Source organism: Dermochelys coriacea, chromosome 3, assembly GCF_009764565.3.
Source record: "Dermochelys coriacea isolate rDerCor1 chromosome 3, rDerCor1.pri.v4, whole genome shotgun sequence".
NCBI lineage: Eukaryota > Metazoa > Chordata > Testudines > Dermochelyidae > Dermochelys > Dermochelys coriacea.
In genome coordinates, this window is record NC_050070.1 from 144341084 (window position 1) to 144365668 (window position 24585).

Sequence of the window (24585 nt, forward strand, 5' to 3'; positions counted from 1 at the left end):
ACTGGGAGGAAAAATAGTGCAACTTAAGAAGGGAAGGCCAAATTCAACCCTGATGTAACTCTACTGATTATCAAATTTATGCTAGAGATGATTTCAAGGCCCAATATTCAAAGGGAACTTTGAATTCCCTGGATCTGTCAGTTTAACTTAACATTGTGCAATATGATAACCTTCTTGGTATTTTGTGCCCAATTCCCCTCTCTCACCTGTGTAAACCAGGAGTAAGACCAATGAAGTTTTACTGAAGTAGAGAGCAGAATGAGATCCAAGAAGTATAAGAAGAGTTGATACAATAAAGCTTATCATTAATAAAGCTTATCCATTAGCTGCTCTTATATCAACACATCTATTACATTTTTAAAGCGTTTATTATTAATGCAGTAGTATGTGACAGTTTCATTAGAGTAAATGTGCATTTAGCTTTTCCTAATAAATGTATGGTGATAACATTATAAATTGATAATTGTAACTTTGGAAAATTCCAGTCTTTCCTTATTAAATATTTATATTTTGGTTTGAGTCCCATCGTGCTAGGGGCTGTATAAACAGAGGTTTTTATAGCACAAGCTCCCTATCCTGAAGAGCTTACGCAATACGACAACTAATTATCCCCAGAGGCAGGTGGAAGAGTGGAGGAATAAAATCAACATAGTCACTACTTGTGTCTTTGTCAGTTTGCTTTTATACAACAAATTTAGCAATTACGTATATAAATAATACTTCCTTTCCCCACCTGCCCTTCAGCCTTGCCAATACACCTTGGTAAATTTGTTCTTTAGGCTTTCCAGGGGCCTCAGGTGGAGAAGGAGGTTAGTCTCTGAGGCCGTGTTTACATAGGGGATTTGCCCTGACTTCGTCTATCAGTGACCAGCCATCAGTATAGCTGCATCAGTGCAAGCCCCTCATATGGGCAAGGAAAGCCACAATTTGCAGCAGCAGAGCTTCTGGCTTTGTCTTGTCTGCAGCAGTGCAACTCCAATGGCCAATTGCTGGAATTAGGGAGAATCCCTAGTGTAGACAAGGCCTGAGAAGTTCATTTGGAATTTGCAACTTCTCAGGCCTTAACAAAAGTCTAATGTGGTGCCAAGAAGGATATAGCAAGGCTAATGATCTGAGTCTGTGCTTTAATAGCTGGTGTTTTCAAAGGTGGCTGCTTGGCAAAAAGCTACTACATTTAACTCCTATTTTCATTGTAAAAATGGTTCTTTTTAGTCTTTACATCTGGGCCAGCAGGCAGGTTTTGTGCTGATTCCTGTCACCACTGACTTTGACTCACAAGTGCAATAAAGTTTAGAACACAGTTCAAAATGCTTACACACCGCTTGGAGAATAGATACTGGAAATCCTGTAGTATGTAATTACCTGATGTAAATCTGATGTCAGTGAACCAATCTTTTGGGTATTGAGCGCAGTAAATCATGTAGTATCCTTGAAGGAAACCATTATAGATACAGAATAGTATGCCAAAGAGAAGTATCTGCAGTGGGAAAGGTCTGCCTCTCGTGAAGAATGAGTAAATAAATGTCCTAACGTAGATAAAAAACATAGTCAAATCAGAAGTAAACACCACATATCAACACATACATAAATTGATCTTGGTAAAATGCTGGATTTAAAAAAAATATAACATTTTCAGCTTATGTGGGCTAACACTAGCCTAACATAATTCTTTTACTATTTTTTTTCCACTATGTCTTTATTAGGAAGTTTATAACAGGTTTACAAATCCTAACCATGTAAATATTAGTGACAATACAATGATCATTACAACAGTGAGCTTTTGTTTAGAGAAACATACAGTGATATAATCAACGGATCTCTCTATTTAATGGGATGTTACCATATTACAGTGTGAGCATCTTTACTCTACTCATGGTATGTCTACTAATAGTTTCTGTATTGTAGAGAAACAAACCTTACTAAATGTACTGGATGATCAAAATAAGTAAGACTACATTAGCATAAGTAATACAAATAACTACCAATGAGAACAAGTAGCATTACAGAAATGTATACTCATCTATAAAATGCAACATTCTCTAGTTGTCTGAGCAGAGGTCTGGGAGCTAGGAGTGCCTCATTTAAACGTCATCAAGGATCTACAACCTATCTGAAGGATGACCCATCACTCTCACAGATCTTGGGAGACAGGCCAGTCCTTACTTACAGACAGTCCCCCAGCCTGAAGCAAATATTCACCAGCAACCACACAACAAAAACGCTAACCCAAGAACCTATCCTTGCAACAAAGCCTGTTGCCAACTGTGTCCACATATCTATTCTGGGGACACCATCATAGGGCCTAATCACATCAGCCACACTATCAGAGGCTCGTTCACCTGCAATCTACCAATGTGATATATGCCATCATGTGCCAGCAATGCCCCTCTGCCATGTACATTGGCCAAACCGGACAGTCTCTACGCAAAAGAATAAATGGACACAAATCAGACGTCAAGAATTATAACATTCAAAAACCAGCTGGAGAACACTTCAATCTCTCTGGTCACTCGATTACAGACCTAAAAGTCACAATATTACAATAAAAAAACTTCAAAACAGATTCCAATGAGAGACTGCTGAATTGGAATTAATTTGCAAACTGTACACTATTAAATTAGGCTTGAATAAAGACTGAGAGTGGATGTGTCATTACACAAAGTAAAACTATTTCCCCATGTTTATTCCCCATCCACCCACCCACCCACTGTTCCTCACAAGTTCTTGTCAACTGCTGGAAATGGCCCATCTTGATTATCACTACAAAAGGTGTTCCCCCCCCTCCTGCTGGTAATAGCTCACCTTAACTAATCACTCTCGTTATAGTGTGTATGGTAACACCCATTGTTTCTTGTTCTCTGTGTATATAAAATCGTCCTACTGTATTTTCCACTGCATGTATCCGATGAAGTGGGCTGTAGCCCATGAAAGCTTATGCTCAAATAAATTTGTTAGTCTCTAAGGTGCCACAAGTACTCCTGTTATTCTTGAGAAAGTCAATTGATCTCTCTGCCTTGGTTTCCCTCTTTATAAAATGGAGATCACATTTTCTATCCACCCTCATAGAAGTGTTGTAAAAATTGATTGGTGTTTATAGTGCACTATATGAATGCTAAATATTGTTGACTTCTGACACTAGTGTCCCATTCTGACACCAGTGTCAGTGTCCCCGCTCTCCCAAGTGGAAGTAGAATTCCAGGGCCTTGCAAGTTGGCTCCTCAGTAGATAAAAAAAATGAGTGAAACAGAATCTGGGCATATACTACATATAACTCGCTTAATTTACAAAGTCCTGAAACAAGATGGTTAAACAGCACACAGGGAACAACTCTGCCTCAAGAGTTGACTCTAATCAGAAACCAAGGCAGAGACCAAACTCCCCTATTGTTCACACAGCACTTTCTAATCTACACAGAACCTTGTAAAACTAAAAAACTACCATAAACTTTTCTTCCAAGACCAAAAACTTACTCACAAACTATGAAAAATTACACGGGAGACTGTAACAGCGGCACCTTATGGATGCCTGCCACAGCAATATTATCTTCTTCCACTAAAAGGATCAGCTTATGATAGTTTTATGTCCTCATTATTGCCCGTCTGGATGGCACCCTCTGAGGTCTGATCTAGCTATATCTGTAGGGTATTCCTCAAAAGCCAAGCATCTACATACATACAGTACATCAAAGTACTGCTAAAAAATGGCCCAAAACCACTTCCCAAGGTCTCCTACCTACAACAGAAAGCTTTCTTTTAAACACCCACAGAAACATCTGCATAGGAAATAGTTTTATTCCCATCATTGTTGTGATGGTACCCTTGTTCTGGGCTTCAAGACTACCTTAAAAATGTGGTATCTGTGCCTTGACATAATTCTTGTGCAGAACTATTTATTTGTGGGGACAAATCTTTATAATAGGATACAAATAATATTTAGAGCCCTGGAAAGACTCCTGGTCTGATTGTTTTTTTTTTTGCAAAATTCACGTAATTAAAACCTTTCACTCATGCTTTAGACTGATTTGTTCACTAAGGACAATTTACTTGTGCTGTTATGGATTGCAGAGAAACTGCATCAGTGAAGTGGGAAGTTTATTCTCTGTGTATTCACTTGTGTCCTCACCCCTTTGCTTATTTTTTTTTCTTTAAACTATACATTGCATATAGGGGTTGGAGTGATTAATGCCACTTTACCATTTGTTTTAAAACTTTACTTGAGGGATTAGGTTAAGCGGTTCTTACACCGTGGGTCAGGACCCCAAAGTGGGTTGCAACCCCATTTTAATGAGGTTGCCAGGGCTGGTGTTAGTCTTGCTCAGGCCCTGGGCTGAAGCTGAAGCCCGAGCCCCACCTCCCAGGACTGAAGCCAAAGACTGAAGGCTTCAGCTCTGGGTGGCAGAGCTCAGGCTTCGGCCTCCTCACATCTGGGGCTGAAGCCCTCAGGCTTTGGCTCCCTCTGCCCAAAGCAGTGGGGCTTGGGCTTGGGCTCAGGCTTTGGGCCCTCCTCTCAGGGTTGTGTAGTAATCTTTGTTGTCAGAAAGAAGGCGCGGTGCAATGAAATTTGAGAACTGCTAACCAATTCACTTTGATAAGCCACACACTCACAAACCACTTGTTACAATTTAATTAGGAAAAAGAAAAGGAGTACTTGTGGCACCATAGAGACTAACAAATTTATTAGAGCATAAGCTTGAAGTGAGCTACAGCTCACTTCATCGGATGCATTTGGTGGAAAAAACAGAGCTCTGTTTTTTCCACCAAATGCATCCGATGAAGTGAGCTGTAGCTCACTTCAAGCTTATGCTCTAATAAATTTGTTAGTCTCTAAGGTGCCACAAGTACTCCTTTTCTTTTTGCGAATACAGACTAACACGGCAGCTACTCTGAAACCAATTTAATTAGGGTAACTGTATGTCCCTTTTTTAAGTCCTGCCCTGGCCGTCCTGACTTTTTTTGGCAAAAGTGGTCATTTGTCCCATTTGCTCATGCCAACTTAATCAGTTGGCAAGAGCAAATGGGACAAATGCCCACATTTGTTAAAAAAAAAAAAGTGGGGTGTGGAAGAACATGCAGAGGGCGGAGCGGCAAGTGATGATGCCAGCCCCATGCCAGGGGGCAGGCAGGGCTTGGGTGAGCAGTGACACCAGCCCCGCGTGGGGAAGGAGGCTTGGGCGAGTGGCTCGGGCTAGCTCCATGCGGTATTCTGTTTTCCTTTTGGGAAATATAGTCACCCTAGCTATAACACACTTATTTGCTTCTATGGAAGTTACCAGAATTTATCAGTATTTTTAAGATCCTGTCTTCACTGCAGCATTGTAACGATACTGACCTCAACAGAGTTTTCCCAAATGTTTAAGCCATATATATTTTTAATAAAATAGAAGAAAGTAACAAGACTTCCACTATTATTGAATTTATACAAAGGAGAAGGCTAATATTATTAAGAGATCCAATCCTTCCACAGTTAAAGGTGAAGCTAACTAGAAATAAGACCAATTTTCAGCTAACCCATCATCCTTTCAGCTTCACTAGAAATAAATCAATCCAGTCAGGATTTATCTGAAATGTTTGGGCCATATTACACGAGAAGTTTGAGATATGAGAAATGGACAAGTCACTAGAAAATGTATAAAAACTTTTATGATAACTTTTCAAAAACATTGCTTATAATTTCTTGGTTTGTCATATCTGCAAAATAGACTCTTGAAGCTCTTACAAACATCATTTCTCAAAGAGTCCCTAATAAGTATTGGTACATGTAAGAATCAGAGAGGATTTATCATAAGTACCCAAAACTAAAAACATAACCACTTTTTAAAAACCATAATTTATGAAATATAATAAACATCTTTTAAAATGTATATTATACAGCTCTTTGGGACTGGGAGCATCTTTTTGTCATGTGTTTGTACTGTGCTTTATACAAAGGGACCCCATGGTACTACCACAATGAGACACATTCCTAAATATACTTGTGTATCTTTTAAAGTATATTTAATGCAGATTTCAGTTTCATATATTACACACATCAGTTTGCTGCAGACTTTGTAAAGAGCATGTTAGGACATGCACATTTTGCAAAGTATGCAAGGCTTAGATGCAGATGGTCATGACTGAGGTGGAAAGGAGGATCCTAAATGGCTGGTAGGGAACAACACTGAGGTGAATCTAATCTGAAAGAAGTGGGAGAGGTTGATCCTTATCAATCCAATGGTTTAACCACGAGAATATTCTTTCTATCCCCGCCCCTCCTCCAGCCAGCACACTTCTTGGGAAACAAAAACCATTTAATATTTCTGCCAACTTTCATTTATTTATTTAGTACTACTATTACCAGGAAACCCAGTCATAGACCAGGACCTCATTGTGCTAGGCACCGTACTAACAATAAAAAAGTAAAGTTTCAAGTCCTCATAGTTGTGGAAAAAACCTTGAAAACATGAATCAAGTGAACGCTAAAAGCTCAAAAAGCAGAAGGCAAATAAAAGAAACCAATTTTTTTTGTGTAATTCTCATGAATTTTAAGCCAATCTCATGATTTTGGGAGCTTGATTTATGGTTTTTGAATGCTTGGGGTTGGCAGTGATCATTAAATACAACTGTGCCAATCTCGTGTATTCAAACCCCATGTAAGCAGTAGGGTAAATATCTATACAACTGGAAATTCAAGCAGTTTATGGCCTCAATCCTCCAGTGGGATCAGCAGGAGCAATAGAAACTTCATTTAGGGGTTTATACTTACATGAACTGGTCTCAGGGCTTTTTGGCAATGATATCTTTAAAAAAAATGGAAAACCTATGAACCAAAAGGGGGTCAGCAATATGCCAACACACAGCAAAAAACTCTTGCATAATGACAGGTTTCAAAGTAGCAGCCGTGTTAGTCTGTATTCGCAAAAAGAAAAGGAGTACTTGTGGCACCTTAGAGACTAACAAATTTATTTGAGCATAAGCTTTCGTGAACTACAGCTCACGAAAGCTTATGCTCAAATTTGTTAGTCTCTAAGGTGCCACAAGTACTCCTTTTCTTTTTGCAAAAAACTCTGTAAGTGTGGCCTCAATAGCTGCTTCAAATTAATTAAGAGAAGGATGGCACCAAGCCAGTATCACAGTCCTGCATACTGCCAAGTTAACAACTTACACTGCAGAGGAGGAAACAGCATATGCACCAAGGAAAACAACTTGGCAGTCTATCAAAGACAAAATACATCAGTCCCCAGACCAAGAGACCAGGGATCCTGTCACAACAACAGTGACCTGATGGACTGCTAGAGGCAGAACAAATCTGTTTGCAGTACAAAAGACCACTGAAAGGGCTGTTTTCCTTTAACAGGTTTACACGTAAACTGCCTTAGAATACTTAGTTCCTTAGAAAATTGCTGGGAAGAAATCTGGATGGCTCTGCAGATTGGTAATGGGATACAGAATATTTAACCTCTAGGTTATCAGACACAAGTCAGTAGTAACTTTAACTTTGTTACAGGCTCTATAGATGCCCTTTGTGAAATAAATTAGTCATCTCCGTCTAGTTTCTAGTGGACAGGTGGAAATAATACTACTTCCCTACCTCACAGGCCTGTGGTAAGCATAAATCCATGAAAGACTGAAGAGCTCAGATACAATAGCAATGGGCTTTATACAAGAATCTAAGATAGATAGGTAGGTGCGCACAACATACAAGTCATTGTAACTGACTCTATATACAGCTCATACCTCTTTGGACAAACTCAAAAGCTGGTCTCTCTTTTATTGGACCAACCTCATCCCTCTAATATCCTGGGACCAATATGGCTACAACAATGCTGCATACAAAGAATGTCATGTAAGGTCTCTAATAAAAGCCTGTATCATGCTAGTAGTCGTAATCAGTGCAAGATGTATGTATGGAAAATAGGTGTTGTTATGTATATATGCTGAAAATTATGTTCTGTAGGTCTGTGAGTTAAGGCAGGCCACATAAACCTGCCAGACAGGGGCTGAGGAGCCTTCCCAAAAGTGAGGGGGCCAGGGACCCCTTCCTCCTCTGTGGCCTCACCCTTGCCCCTTCTCCCCCCCCCACCCAAGACCCCATCCCTGGCCAAGCCTGAAGCCGGAGCAAGGCCAGGGAGCCCAGGTCCCTCCATCTGCCCAGGTTTGGGGGGCATGACAGCAACCTCTGGCCCCTGTCCACATCCCCTGAACTTCTCGCCCAGAGCAGGTGGATGGTCCGCAGCTCCCCACAGCTGCCTGCGTGGCTCTTACCCTGACCGGGCTCCAGGGGGTGGGACCCATGGTGAAAAGTAGATGGGCCTGGCTTCCTGGCTGTCCCGTTTCGGCACCTGTGCTGCCAGGCAGGGGCTAAGAGATGCTTCTCTCTCCTTGCCTGGTCATGTGCAAATTAGTTATTATACAGTTCACAATGGAAAGGCCACCGGAAAAGAATGCATACCGTCTGAGGTCATAGAATGCAGAAAACCTATTCTACTGCAACATCTTCACGAGTTGCTCTTCCTGTGCTGGAAAGGCGGCAAAGTACCACAAGAAATGAGAGACACCAACGTCTTCACTTTCTATAAAAAGAAGGGTGATAGGAGCAACTGTAACAACTATTGTGGCATTTCCCTTCTTAGTATTATGGGAAAAGCCTTTGCCCAAGTTGTCCTAAACAGACTTCAGACCCTTGCAGACAGATTCTGTCCTGAATCACAGTGCAGCTTCAGAGCTGAAAGGTCTATTATTACCATGATCTTCTCACTGAGACAACTACAAGAGAAATGCATAGAACAAAAAAAAAAAAAAAAGCCCCTCTACATAGCCTTCATTGATCTCACAAAGGCTTTTGACTTTGTCAGTAGAAGTGGACTTTTCACACTTCTAGAAAAGATTGGATGTCGTCCTCTAGCTCTTAAGCATGATTTGATCCTTCCATGAAAAAATGTATGCCACAGTCCAGTACGACTGCTCAGTGTCTGAGGCTTTCCAGTTTCGTAGCAGAGCTAAGCAAGGTTATGTACTTGCCTCAACTCTGCGTGGGATCTTCTTCTCCCTGCTACCGAAACAAGCTTTTGGTTCCTCAACTTAGGAGATCTATTTGCACACAAGATTGGATGGAAAACTGTTCAATCTTGCAAGACTCAGATCTAAAACCAAGACTAAGGAGGCCCTTTCCAACAGCTCCTCTTTGCGGATGACGCAGCAGTGACAACCCACATAGAAGCTCATCTTCAAAGCCTAATGGACAGTTTTTCCAAAGCCTGCCTAGACTTCGAGCATAGTATAAGCCTAAAAAAGACTAACATAATGTGCCAAGCAGTTGAGGAAGCACCCTTCAGCAAGATCAACAATTATGAAGTTGAAGTGGTGAATGAGTTCACATCCACTATTGTAGTCAGCTTTTCACTTGAAACGGAACTCAACATCAGCATTGGAAAGCCACCACAACAATGTCTAGACTGAGCAAGAGGGTATGACAAAACAACAAACTGACAGAACAAAGATCTGTGTGTATTATGTGTGTTATCAGCACACGTTTGTATGGCAGGAAGACACGGACCTTATACTCCCCAAGAAAAGATGCTCAGCCTTCATATGTATTGCCTTCATCTTATCTTTGGAATCTCTGGGAGGGACAGAATCACCAACACTGAGGTACTCAAGCAGACCAGCTTACCCAGCATGCAAACACTCCTCAAACAGAGATGCCTCCACTGGCTTGGGCATGGGTGCCGAACGAATGACGGGTGCATCCCAAAGGACATCCTATATGGTCATTTGGCATCTGGAAAAAGACCCAAAGGGTGCCCAAAATTGCGTTTCAAGGATGTGTGCAAGTGAGGAGAAATGGACATGGATGTGGACAAATGGGAAAAATCACACTCAAAACTGCAGCTTTTGGAACCAAGAGCTTAACAAAGATCTCTGGAGTTATGAGAGGAAGCAGTCCAGCTTCACAGAGGAGAAAAGAGCTCACAGAAGACAGAGCCCAAAAGGTATTCCATAATTTCAGAGTACTAAGCTCCAGGAGTTCCTGGACCTCCTTAGTCCAGGTTAAAAACCAGACGAAGGTTTTTAACCATCAGAGGAGTGAAGTTTTGGAATAGCCTTCCAAGGGAAGCAGTGGGGGCAAAAGATCGATCTGGCTTTAAGATTCTACTCGATAAGTTTATGGAGGAGATGGTATGATGGGATAATGGGATTTTGGTAAGTAATTGATCTTTAAATATTCAGGGTAAATAGGCCAAATCCCCTGAGATGGGATATTAGATGGATGGGATCTGAGTTACTATAGAAAATTCTTTCCTGGGTATCTGGCTGGTGAATCTTGCCCATATGCTCAGGGTTTAGCTGATTGCCATATTTGGGGTCGGGAAGGAATTTTCCTCCAGGGCAGATTGGAGAGGCCCTGGAGGTTTTTCGCCTTCCTCTGTAGCATGGGGCATGGTTGACTTGAGGGAGGCTTCTCTGCTCCTTGAAGTCTTTGAACCATGATTTAAGGACTTCAATAGCTCAGACATGGGTGAGGTTTTTCATAGGAGTGGGTGGGTGAGATTCTGTGGCCTGCGCTGTGCAGGAGGTCGGACTAGATGATCAGAATGGTCCCTTCTGACCTTAGTATCTATGAATCTATGAAACATCATCTTTAAACGTGACAGATGCGGCAGAGATTGCTTCTCTCAAGTGGGTCTCCTCAGCCATATTTGCTGCTGCCATAAAACCAACCGAGTAAATTCCAGGGGTGACAGGTTTGTATAATTTTTGGTTGTGCCCAGAACAGGTCTAAGTCCTGCCCCTCCTCCCACTCCTGCCTAAGGCTCTGGGAGGGAGTTTGGGTGCAGGAGGAGTGCAGGCTCTGGAAGGGAGTGTGGTGTGGACTCAGGGCTGGGGCAGGGGTGCAGGAGAAGGTGCAAGGAGGCGGGCTCTGGGAGGGAGTTTGGGTGTGGGGCTCTGAGCTGGGGCAGAGGGTTGGGGTGCAGGAGGGGGTGAGGGGTATGGCGCTTACCTCGGGCATCTCCCAAAAGTGACTTGCACACTCCTCTGGCAGTGGCTCCTAGGTGGGGGGACCGGGGGAGGGCCACAGGCACCACTCCTGCAGCTCCCAGGGACCGCAGTTCCAATGGCAGAGTTGGCGCTTGGGGTGGGGGCAGCACATGGAGCGAGGGCGGGCAGGAAGCCGTTTTAGCCCCGATGCACTGCTGGTGGTGGCAGCTGGGGCCCCCGGGCCCTTTTAAATTGCCCAGGGGCAGCAGGAGGGGTGGGGGGAGAGACCTGGCCCTGAACATTGGTGGAGCCGGGCCCCCGTGCTCTGAATATTCCTGGAGCATGGGCACCATGGGCCCATACAACCTGCCACCCCTCTAAATTCTTTACCTCTCAGAGGCACATATCCATGGTCTCTCGAGACTGAAGGATGCCTAATATTACTACAGTTCACAATGGATGTCCCTTTACAGTCCGAGCAAAATGCTAATCAATAGATTGTGAGTCCTGCAGGACAAAAACAAAACCAGCTGGGGTATCCTATTTACAAGTACAGACAAGGAACTTTTGAAACTATATCTAGGGTGCAGAGGGATCCCCATCTATCCTTTCCTGAGAAAGTAAAATGGCAGTGGGCTTGCATAATGAAAAATGGACCTCAGCCAGACTTGGCTGAAAACCCTGGGAAGAACTTTGGATGAGAAACTTTTTAAGACAGAAAAATAAAGTTTTAGTTAAGTTTGGGCCATAGAAAGCTTTTGTTTTTCTTTTTGAGGTAACCCTTGGTATCCAATATTTTTGTTTGCTACCGTATGAATCTCTTTGTTAAATAAACAGATTTGTTTATAGAGAAAACAAGTCTAAGTGTTGTGAGTCAAGCAAAGCGGTTCTCTGAGGTGTAACTAGTGAGCTGTGATGTTTTATTCCTAAGCGAACCGTGGGCCTGGCAATTCTGTGAGTGTTCAGTGAAGTGGGCTGGACATTACAGGGGATGTTTGGAGGACTCGGGTGTTGGAGCGTGCCTATCACTAACCAGTAAAGAGAAAGCGAGGCCTGAGTAGGTCTGGAGGGAAATGCTTGTGTTGCCCATGACCAGTGGCATTAGGGAGTTGATCCCAGGCAGGTACAAATGAGGCTCCTTCATGATAAGGGCAGGTAGTAACAAGGTGCTTCACAACCCCAAATACCCCCAGGGAGTATTACATCCCTTAGCTATTTTCTCTGATTCTCTCTTAATTGATTTTATCTTTGTTAGCCAGCCAACATATTGATGTGGGAGGTGGGGGAGGGTCCAAGGTGGATACCTTAGACACCATGTTGCACTATGGCCCAATGGGTTTTCTTGAATCCTAGGGACCTAGTAAATCTGGTGATTTGTGTGGAGGGAGAGGGTGTGCATGGATGGATTGAAAATCTCTACTAGATAGTACAGTGGGATATTGTCAGTTGTGTAAAGCAGGGGGATGAGTCAGCATCAATGACTTTTAAAGGTTTGAGTGGCACAGGTAGCTGTGGATGTATTCTGCTCCATAAAGCGTTAAGCAAATTGACGCAAGACTGTTTTCTAATTAACAAATGGATGTCTCCATCCACTTACATGGCCAGAAGGAGCAAAGATGGGGGCAGGAGAGAAGAGAAAAGAATGGCATTTATCTATGGTACTTATATAGCCCCCATTACTATAGTAGCTGAATGCCTCAATCTTTTTGTATTTGTCCTTACTATTATCCTCATTTTACAGATGGGGAACTGTGGCAACAAGAGACTAAATGACTTGCCCATGGTCACAAATACAGTCTGGTAGAGCAGGGAATTGAATCCAGGACTCTTGAATGCCAGGCTAGTGCCCTAACCACCAGATCATCCTTCCAGGGACAGGACTAGACCTAGGCACAGGTGCAGTGTGGCTGCACACAGTGCCTCTGACCTGTAGAATAGCTTTCATGGACAGATTTTGAGGCTGGACCGATGGCAAAGCAAGGTGGGGCTTTTTATAATGAGGACGAATGAAAGAGCAAGAGCGGTAGGAGTCTCCTGGGGAAGAAGGATGAGCAGTAGAAGCCCCCTGGTTTGGGAGAAAAAGTGTGGTGACTGATGAAGCTGGTGCCTCTGTATATGAGAATCTCACAGTGGAGCACGGAAAATTCCAGACCAGCTAAAGGGAGGATACGTGATCTCCCCCTGTGTATCCTCCCTGCCCCACCCCCAGCCTGGGGTCCCTGTGCTCTCTCCCCCACCCCCATGCTATGTTATCTGGGGAAGGGGAGCTCTGTCCTCCCACTGCACTGGTTCCCTCTCTGGCACATTTGGCTGCTCTTCCTGGCAGGGTGCAGCATAGCAGCTGCCTGGGAGAATACCTGGTGGCACCAGCAGCAGGCTGATTCCTGCCCAGGCTTGGCTTCTGGGATAGCATGCTCAGCGTTGTCTCCTATGCCCAGACGTTGCAAGCTCCACATCATGAATGGAATAGTGTGGTAGAGACACCGTTCAGACAACTTCATGTTGTGTTAAAGTTACTTTTCCTATTCAGCAGGTGAACTTTTATGGAAAAGGATAGGGGATTTAACACTTAGCAATTGTTCCTAGTATTCTCTATTGTTGACTTTGGGCTCTCTGAGATTTATTGCTGTAGTATCTGAGCATTACTAACAGATGACCTCCCCTAAAGAAGCCAGTTTGGTCAAAAATAAGTTAAACTATAAAAGTATATACAGTCCTAAAGCTATACGTTTAGCTTGAATCTTATCTTGTATGTCAAGCAGTGAATAAATTGACTACAACCAGCTCTGTTATTGTGTTAATTCCTTTATGAACCACAGTGATAAAAGCCAAGTTACCAGCAATTATGACAGAGATTAAAGGTACAAAAAAAGTGCTGAATGCTTCCAAACACAACAGTGAAAGTTTAGAACTATTGAAAAGATTTACTAGGCAATGGCATAAAAATCACTGTCTTTAATAGCCAGTGGAAGGTGGTACTCCTTGGATTTGTATGGCTAATTACTCGGTTAAAAAAAAAAAATCCTATCCACCTCCGAAATGTGGTGTTGGAGATATGACTGGGGGAGATCTGCTTTGGCAAACTAACCTGCCCAGATTAGGAAAACTTGCACCACACAATCTGGGAAAAAGCCCAACTGTGTAGAACCAGCAGATGTTAAATTTTAGAACAGTGCGAAAGGTTTATTACAAAGGGGACTTCACACAACATGTACAGGAGGCACATTGACTTAAACCTTCTAGTACACAAATTGAGTTCTAGCATCTCAAACCTTTTGCCAAACATGTTAACAGAGGTTTCCCTTCCCCAGATTGCCATTATTTCCAGAATGCAATGCAGTTCCTCTAGACCCAGAATTAAGCAACAGTGCAACCAGAACACTTCCTGAATTCACTGCTGTAGAAAGGTGGGGCACCCAGGCTGCATGCCCCTTGAAATAGGCTTACCCGGAGTCCTTATAAGGAAAGGAGGGAGAAAGCAGGCCTACAGTACATAAAGCCATTGTAACTTACTCCTTATACCCTTTCAGGCAATGGAGATCAGCCAGAATGTGTTTGTACTCTGCTCCCAGGTTCTATCCTAACTGAGCCAGAGGCAGGTCTTGTTCTGTTCAAGTGGTGCAATCCTGGCTCCATTGAAGTCAATGGGAATTTTGCCATTAATGTGAATAGAACCAGGATTTCACCCAAGTATCTTACCTATGGAGTTACTTCTCTGAGGTGGTCTGTTGGATACCTGTGTAGTAAGGTTGTGGTGGATGAAAATTAGCAAGGTTGTATAGATGTAACAGAACAGAATCCGCCATAGCATCTTCTATAGATTTAGAAGGCTGTGAATTCAAATCCATATTGTGGATTTATTAAGATTTCTATATGGTGTGATGCAAATTCATCCCGAGTGTAATTCCACAAGGTCAAATTCTGCTCTCGCTATGTCTGAACAACCCAATTAAGACTTTGCTTCAGAACAGCAAAATTTGGCTTTATGGAGTTATATCAGCGATGAATTTGACCTAACCTGTTTTCCTTTCTGTGTGGTATGGATGACTAACTTGTCACCACTTAATTATCTTTATCAGCCAAAGCTATGTTGAAATTTAGTCAGCTGCAACAGCTTTCCCTTTTGAAGTAGTGAACAATAAATGTGTCTTGCTTTTCATCTCTTATTTTCCAAGAAAATCTGAGAGAGAAAAGTTAAAAGCCAGTCAATTTTCATAGTTTAGTCCAGTCCACCTGAAGAGCATATATACTTCCAATCAATTCTAGAAAAGTTAAGTGTCTTAAAAAAAAAGTTGTTTTTTTTAAAAACACAGAAGCTGCTAATCTTTTCATAATGTTAACATAACCCACTAACAGTGGCGCTGTCTGTCCTCCAGTGGCTTGTTCACAAATTGAGATTTGCGTGTCTGCAACAGCCTTTGCACCATGGACCCTGAGTTCTTCAGTTCGGGTAGTCAAAGCTGTTTGCTTTTAGATCCAGAGGTGCAGTGGTATCATATTTTATCCTAACCAAAGGTCCAGTGAGACCTGCAAGGACCTATTTAGGCTTAAGTGGGGTTGGATTTTACTTGATCTCTGTGGCACCACAGGGAAGAAGAACAGTGACCAAGGAGGGGGAGAGTACACATCTCACTCCTCCCATAAATCCCACAGGGAATCCGATAGGAAAGTAATGCAGCCTCAGCCTATGCTAACCCAAGTTTAAAGAATGGTTATCTATGGGAATGCCCTCCAACTCACTGGATCTGTGCTGCCTCTAGCTCATTTCAAGATATAGAGCACCCAAAACAGCAGTACTAGCTTCTAGGGAATCTGTGATGTTTGGGAAAGAACACCTTTCCCTATTCTGGGAGCTAGGGATACTGAAAACACATGCTCCTGATGGAACAATTACAGAAGACTGTGTTAGAAATCTGGGTAAGAATCCTCTCCCAGGAGACTCCTTCCCCCTCTCGCCACCTCCCAACCACTGGGGTATTTTGTGATAGGAATTGATCTGGTCCAGAGTTAATGCTTTTAACTTTTATTATACTTGAGTTATATTTTGTTGATTCCAAATAAAAGTTATACAGACAGCATCTCAATTCCTGGGTCTAAATGTCTGCACTTACATTCTGCAGGTGTAAAACTGTAGGCATAACTTGATGCCTAAGATTTATGAGCACACTTAAGTCATTTAAATGTCTAAGGGTTGCTGCTGGAAATACATGTATGGCTATAAGTTGACATTAAACATGTCTATCCCAGGCTCTAAATGCTATCGCCATCAGTTGCAAAAAAAAGTTTTTTCAAAAGCAAAAACAGCAACAGATTCCCCTCTGCCAACAGCCAGGCTGCCAAGAAACATATACAGCAAGTTAGAATCTCTACACCTGTTTTACTCCTTCCCCAATTTCCACCCCCAAGTGCCTCTGCCTTCCCCAAATGTCTGTTCAGCAAACAGGCTTTGTGGTATAACCCAGGAGATCAACAATTAGGAGTATTTTGAACCACAAGGTAGCAAATACATTATTAACAACTGTTGGCACTGTTAGTGCTTGAGAGTCTCAAAAGTCTCACATCTCCCATAATGGCCTTACCAGACAAATTGTACAGGAGGAGAATGGACAGAACAGACAACAATTGCCCAACACTATCCTTTGGGATCAGTCAAGGAGACAGATGCACAAACACCAGACTAGTACTGAGAATTCCAGGTGGGTTTTAAAAGGAAGGACAGCAGCACCTTGTGAGCAACCAACAATATCAAAGACCACCATCAAAAAGAATCAGCAAATGTGCCTGAACCTTTGTTTAATGACTCACGATTTCAGAACATAAAATAAGATCCTCCCCACTGGTTAGAAAAGGGTAAGTTAGCTTGATAGAGTAATGTGAATTAAAAAAACATAAGCTATAAATTATTTTGCAAAATACTTGTTTTCTAATTTTCCTAATCAGATATACAAGATGCATTAATATCAATCAACTGATTATTTCTAAGAGAAATTTAAAGAATCTGGATACAAATACTATATGTAAATCCAGAATCAGTCATTCTGGCAAGCAGCTACTAATTATTATCTTATCTTAGCATCGGTGAGCCCCAAAACTGCCATGATTTTCCTTGTTGTTTATGCGATTACAACTTTTATGGAAGCTGTTAGGAAAATAAGGGCAAATAAAGTTTTGGCATGAAAATGAGGATAAATAGATACAGAAAAGGTAATTTTTTTTTATCACCAAAAAAAAAAAAAAAACACAACAACTGAAAATAAGAGAAATTGACTCAACAAGATCCAATAATGGATAGTTATTGATCACGATACAAAAGATTACTACAGCTGTTTGGACTCAGTTCCTAGATAGTTATTTTAGATCCTGGAAATTCATTAGAGAAACAGCCAAATTTAAAAATACTTTCCAAAATTGTGGTGTCAGCGATTCCTCTCATCCACTCCTATATTTCTCAAATAGTCATTGAAAACTGTTGTCTTTCAGTGACTTGCAGCAGGACACCCAGCTGCAACCAGTAAGTGTGCTATTAATTCTTTAGTGGCCTGATCCTGAACTACTGATGCAATGAGAGCTTTGCCACTGACTTCACTGGGTGCAGGATTAAGTTCTATACTTCAAATATTGATTATCCAGAGGGAGACCAAAAATAGAATCAATCAGTAAACTACAGTCAATAATAAGTCTGAATATTTGTTCCCAAAATTTTACCATGTTAGGGCACAACCACCATATAGGTTTTAAATCCCCTTACCCTTAACTTGCACCCTCAGCAAGTTTGCAGATGACACTAAACTGGGAAAAGTGGTAGATATGCTGGAAGGTAGGGATAGGATACAGAGGGACCTAGACAAATTAGAGAATTGGGCCAAAAGAAATCTGATGAGGTTCAACAAGGACAAGCGCAGAGTCCTGCACTTAGAACAGAAGTATCCCATGTACTGCTACAGACTAGGGACCAAGCGGCTAGGCAGCAGTTCTGCAGAAGAGGACCTAGGGGTTACAGTGGATGAGAAGCTGGATATAAGTCAACAGTGTGCATTTGTTACCGAGAAGGCTAACGGCATTTTGATCTATATAAGTAGGAGCATTGCCAGCAGATCGAGAGATGTGATCATTCCCCTCTATTCGGCATTGGTGAGGCCTCATCTGGAGTACTGTGTCCAGTTTTGGGCCCCACACTACAAGAAAGAAAAAATTGGAAAAAGTCCAGCAAAAGGCAACAAAATGATTAGGGGGCTAGAGCACATGATTTATTGAGGAGAGGCTGAGGGATAACTGGATTATTTAGTCTGCAGAAGAGAACAATGAGGGGGGGGATTTGATAGCGCTTTCAACTACCTGAAGGGGGTTCCAAGAGGATGGATCTAGATTGCTTCTGGTGGTAACATATGACCAGATATGAGGAGTAAGGGTCCTCGGGTAGGCGTGGGGTTAGGTTTAGTGTTGGACATTTAGGAAAGACTTTTTCCACTAGGAGGGTGGTGAAGCACTGGAATGGGTTACCTAGGGAGGTGGTGGAATCTCCTTCCTTAGAGGTTAAGGTCAGGCTTGACAGAGTCCTGGCTGCGATGATTTAGTTGGGGATTGGTCCCGCTTTGAGCAGGGGGTTGGACTAGATGACTTCCTGAGGTTCCTTCCAACCTTGATATTCTATGATTAAGTCTCTACTTTATTTATTAGAGCATAAGCTTTCGTGAGCTACAGCTCACTTCATCGGATGCATTTGGTGGAAAACAATGCATCCGATGAAGTGATCTGTAGCTCACGAAAGCTTATGCTCTAATAAATTTGTTAGTCTCTAAGGTGCCACAAGTACTGCTTTTCTTTTTGCGAATACTGACTAACATGGCTGCTACTCTGAAACCTACTTTATTTATGTTTGCTGTTAGATTATTTTTAGTGTTTTACTCCTTGTTCTTAACCTGAAAAAAGTTTTGGTTGAAATCTGAAGATAAAAAAAAAGTTAGGAACAATGGGACTGAATGTCCATAATTAAAAAGATAAACATATGATATCAGAACAGGCTGTTTAATCTCTTTCTCACCACTCCTTGCCAAACTGGTCAACTGAACTGGGGAAGAGAACTTTCTCAAAAAGATTAGGATTTGTGCCCAAGATATTTTGGTCCTTAACTGCTAGAGATGTTACACTTCATATAGCCTCAGTTTAATGGCCCTGATTCTGCAATGTGTAGTAAGCAAGATTGCTACATCTTTGCAGACCCCACACTGGAGTCAACATGGTTCTGTGTAGCCCCCACACACTACACATTGCAGGACTGTCTGGATCTTCAGATTCTACAATGGGAATATCATTGACATGCTTCCCAGGAGTACCCAGGTTTGAGGGGCACCTTGTTACCACCTGACCTGAGCATGAGGAAGTCTTGTCTGTGCCTGCTTCCTGATTCCACCAGCTATAGGCAATTCAAGCACTCCCTTCTCAGCCTGTGCAGGCTCCACTGTCCATCTGCAGGTTAGTGGTAGATACACTCCAACCCCGTACCCTCTGAGAGTCCCTTGGGAGTGTCCAGCTCCTGTTCCACTGCAAACTAGTCACAGATTCACTGCTCCCAAAGGAGTAGTACAACCCAGCTTACCAGTTACACCTCAGATCACTGCCCTGCTTAACACCTCACACTTGTATATGTTTGTAGTGAAAACAAGCAAAAGTTTAACGAACAAGAGGATAGATTGAAATGATAGCAAGTGGAAGTACTGGAAACAAATATACATATAAAACAAAAACATAACATGCATTCTAAAACCTGGGTTTACTTAACTAGTTACTTTCATGTCTTATAGGGAAAGACTCCCCACAATCCTTTCAGCGTATTACAGCCAGGCTTGGTGATGATCTTCTTTCTGTGCATGAGACAAGTCATGCTGTCAGCTCGCCTCCTCAGTGGAAAAGATTCACGGTGTCCTCCTGCACCCCCAGCTCAATCCATTCTCTATAGTGGTAAGCAGGACGTCCTCTGCTGGTTGTTTTTTCCCCTGAATGCTGCTCTCTTGTCAATTTCACAATTTCATGATTAGCATTTGGGTCAGTCTGTAGATAGGCCTCTGTTGCAATGTGAACAATATACATAGGATTGCCAATTTCGGTTGGACATATTTCTGGAGGTTTAATCGCATGACAATCTTTAATTAAAGATTGAGCTTTAATTTCTGAAGACTCCAGGACAATCCTGGAGGGTTGGCAACCCTAAATACACAATACAAACAAGCAGCCAGAGAAAGAAAAGCATCTCTTCCCACCTGCTGGACAGGAGCATGTTTATCACCTCTGTTGCCCTGCCTTAACTCACATACTTGAAGGACATTATGTTCATTACTGATGTCTAGTTCCTTAAACATTATTCAAACATACATTTTGCAATGATTATGACTACCAGTGGGCCATTGACTCTCAGTAGAGACTTTATAACACTGACAGACCCCGTTGTCAGCAGGCAGGATCAAACCTGAGACCTCTGGAGCTAAATGCATGAGTATCACTGCATGAGCTAAAAGCCACATGGCTCTTAGCTAAGGCTGTAGCAGACTCATTAATCTCTAAGTGGTCTTGGTGCCACTAGAGGGAACAGAATACCACACCCAGGAGGTATGTGTGTTACAACTTCACATACTACCTTTTAGTGAATTATGTATATACCTGACCCAGGGGATTCCTATAGAACTCTAAGCACTCCTTGTGCCCTCTGCCAGTTGTCACCAAGATGTCCCTGGGACTCAATCATGCTTCTTTTGTCTGGAAGGCCAACCCCCCTTTAATATTTACTACATCCTCCTCCTTTGCAAGTGCAATATATCTTGCACTTGTAGGAGGATGGGCTCTCTGTCTTTTCTATGTTTAGCTTTGATATATTTATCATAAAACAGGCTTGATTACTGGAGGCATTTACATGCATTATGCACATTACAGGCAACACTGGCAGTACCACCTACTTCTACGGCTACCCGACACTTCCCATAAAACAACTGTTTTCAGTTGCTTACAACTTAGCCAAACTTTAACCTTTGAAAAAAAAAATTAAGCCAAATTGGTTCAGCTGTTTCCAAGAACAAGGCTAGGGAAGAATATGTTTTGCCCATGTGATCTTTTCTCTGAGAAGCTCTAGGGTGCCCCATGCTTTTGGACCGGGGACTCAGAATTTGGCATGTGCCTTTTTGTGTTCCTATGAAAATCCACCCAAATTTGGTCAAGTTATAACCAAATTTGGGGGAGGGGGAGAAGAATTCACAGTTCACACATGCTCAGTACACAGCTTTGGTGCTAAATTCCCTGAAGACTCCATCCATACTGAGCATGATGCAGCCCAGGGCTAAGCAGGATTTTTCCTACAACTGCAGATCTGGGATGCTGTAGGCTGGGTCAGTGTTGGGCAGTAGAACTGAGAGCAGGGAGACTGTGCCTCCCATGCTCTCAATGTCCCCTTGCTGGGCCCAGGCAACATGAGAAGGAAGCTACCAGATTCAAATGAATAAGGGCCAAGAGCAGGACCTGGGACAGGAAGCAGATTGATACATGGACCCTAGGGGATGTGTGTGGGGGGAAGGGGGGGACAAAGAGTCTGGGACAAGGATCTGTGGAAGACAGGGACAAACTCTGAGACCGAACAAGAAGCCCAAGGAGGAAGACTGGGACTGGCAGCCAGTGAGGATAGGAGACATAGACAGAGGCAACCGGAGGCCAGGGTGGCAAAAAGATCAATTGAGGACCTAGGAGGTTAGCGCTGGGAGTGGGCAAGGAGACTGGAACATGGAGTTCCGAGGGGTGTCACTAGGACTTGCTGGGCGAGGAAACAGAGGAGATATCTGAGGAGTGGAGACTAGGTGAGGAGATTTGAATGAGGAGCCAGGGCTGGGGGAAGACAGAACCGACAGAGACAGGTTGGAAAGGATGAAGCAGATGGGATCAAACTCTGAAGGAATGGGTAGAGGAATCTGTCCCCCTAGAATACCCTCCCCTTCAAATCCTGGGCTGGATCCCAAGATTCAAGTCTCATCTTTCCTCCGCTGTCAGCAAATATCTGTGGAAAAAAGTATATGACCATATAATGAAAGACTATAATACATATTTGTATTATGTATGTAGATTTGCACTCACTATAGACACATACCCGTGGGGGTGGATATGGCAAAGCAGCTTTTTCCAGTCTGGTGGCCCCTGTTGATGGTTGCTTCAGTCCAGCAGTGTTCTGCCTCCTCATGACTCAGGCTGCCTCCAACTGGGTCACATTTTAGTTCCACCCCATCTTCCCCAAGCCCTCCCATTACAATAGGTTTTATAGCTCAGGGACCCTATAACCAGCAGCCAATGTCTGCTCTGTCAGACTCCTTGATAGTGCCTCCAAGGACTTCTTCCAACTATAGCTTTTCTACAGGCCTTCTCGCCACACCTCCTGAGATGCATCCTTCGTCCAGAGCTAGGGCTCACAGGGTTGTCCAATAGAATCCCTCAACAAAAATCCCAAACAAAAAGTACAAACTTAAATAAACTTTGCACCTCCTCAGGCTTCCTTCTTGCTCTGCAGGAGCCTGTTTCCCCACAGATCCACCCACTCTCTACTATCATAAGAGAAACTGCAGAAATTTTCACTTTCTCCCTGGAGCCCCTCAAACATCAGTCCAGATTCCCCTTAGGCTATACAATCTCTTGGGCTTCACTACCTGCAGGTTCCCCCTCACTCAGAACCACCCACCTCTGCCCCAGGCTTCCTGTTAACTCAGGATCCTCTGGTTCTAGTTCCACATCTGCCTCCCAGCCATCTCTCTGCCTTTAGCTAAGAGAAAAATCCTGACTACCAGTCTCTTCTATGGCCTTTTTCTCCACTACTCCTTTATGAAGACCCAGCTCCTTCCCAGCTGAGTTTGATCATCAGTTATGTCTAATACCTCTCCAGGTGCTAATTGGGCTCAGGCTCCTGTTAACCATGGTTGACCAGTGTGGGACTTATATACCCTCATCACAATTTGTAAACATTATGGTCTTTTCAAAGTGGAAGTCAAAATTATTTTGAAGGGGTCTTTGTTTTTAATACATTGATATATGCCTGGATATATTCTTCCATCATGAGTAACCTATTTGATTATGACCCAATCCTACATATGAAATCAATGATAAAAACAGCACTGATCTCAAAGGGGTCAGTCTTAGGCCTATACAGATTTCCATTTTTATACAGTTACCATCTATTGACCTGATACTCATCAATTCATAAATAATGTGGTTTTTTTTATTTTTGAGTGGGAGAAAGGGAGGTTCCTTGTTTTGTGAGGGGAGAGAAATGCTGCCTTCTTATCTCCAGTAACCTTTGTTGTTGTGGAGGGTTAGACATAGTTTTCTCTCTAATCTCTCTTTTACATGCTCACAGGCTTGCAGCCTTTTGCAAATAAGAGGTGAGCGTTCTTTGATCTTCCCTCAAACTTGCAGAGCTTCACTGGGTATGTCTTCACTCCAGGGTTAACTCAGGGGATTGGCACGCAAGCCTGAGCACCTGGGCTAGGCTAGCCCAGGTGTGTACAGCCACACTGCAAAGCCATAGCTGAGTTTCTGGAGCCTCATTGGTGCTACACTCACCCATAGCTGCAGTAAGCTGAGCTGCTCTATGATTGTTTCCCAGTGAATTGTGGAAGAACTTTTTCTGTTCTTCTGGCACATGAGGGGAGGAGAGGGGAATTGTGGGATGACATTAGAAGACTATCAGTATTCAAATGGTTTAGCCCACGTGCCCATCACAAAATGGGGGGTGGGGGTTACCAGCCTGTGTGAAAGCCCCACTCATGCTTTAGGTTATACTCCAGGATTGCCCAGTAACCCTGGGTTGAAAGCACCACTAAACTAGGGTCAGAGATTTTTGTATGTGGATGGGAAAGGAGTTAGAGACCTTTACCCAAGAGCCCAAATTACTTCTGCAGTGAAGACATACCCACTGATACCACAATGTTTCATGCCTGCCCTTGCTACTTCCTGTTTGCTGTATCTGAAGTGCAGCCATGCTAGCAAATACATCAAAGGCATAGTCAGCTGGGAAACACAAGTGTATATTTCAACAATATATCCCATGCTATTCTTATCCAGAAATAACCATTTGATATTTATGGAGACAGATGACTTTGTTCCTATTGCTAAAAATGTGTGTCTGCCAAAAACATGAAAAATGTGTGTTAGTAACTTAGTGAGACACAGTGCTATGAACTTCAAAGAACTAGTTGCTCCATTGGAGCAGAGAGTTCAAAGAGTTCATGAGGGATCAAAGTGAGAACAGCACAAAAGCACTCTCCTCTACTTTAAAAATGGTACAAATTCCCAGGATAGGCAGACATTTATTCTGAAAACTCCCTTTATCAGAGAAAGCGCAATTACTTTCAATATGTGACCCACATGAGGCCATGTAATGACACAGAGAGAGCAAAGATATTAAACTTTCCTGCCCAATGTCAAATCTTAGTCAGATTCTACCCATGTTGACTTATGCTATGCTTTACAAATATTGAGAAAGTCCCTGGAGGGGGTGGGTTGGGGTGGAACTGTGCTTGACAGGGGATCTGATGGTCCTTAAAATCCCCTCATCTTGCTTCTTCCACTCTGTCCTACTTCTCCTCTCTCATGGTCTCCTTCATCCCTA

General features: G+C 42.8%; 1 protein-coding gene across 1 annotated transcript in view; it reads right to left on the reverse strand.

Moving 5' to 3' along the window:
- SRD5A2 (steroid 5 alpha-reductase 2) overlaps positions 1 to 24585 on the reverse strand; it is a 59356-nt gene that overhangs the window by 13302 nt on the left and 21469 nt on the right. The window contains exon 2 of the mRNA XM_038396613.2: positions 1363 to 1526. Coding sequence (XP_038252541.1) covers positions 1363 to 1526 — 164 coding nt within the window. The remainder of the gene's footprint in view (positions 1 to 1362; positions 1527 to 24585) is intronic.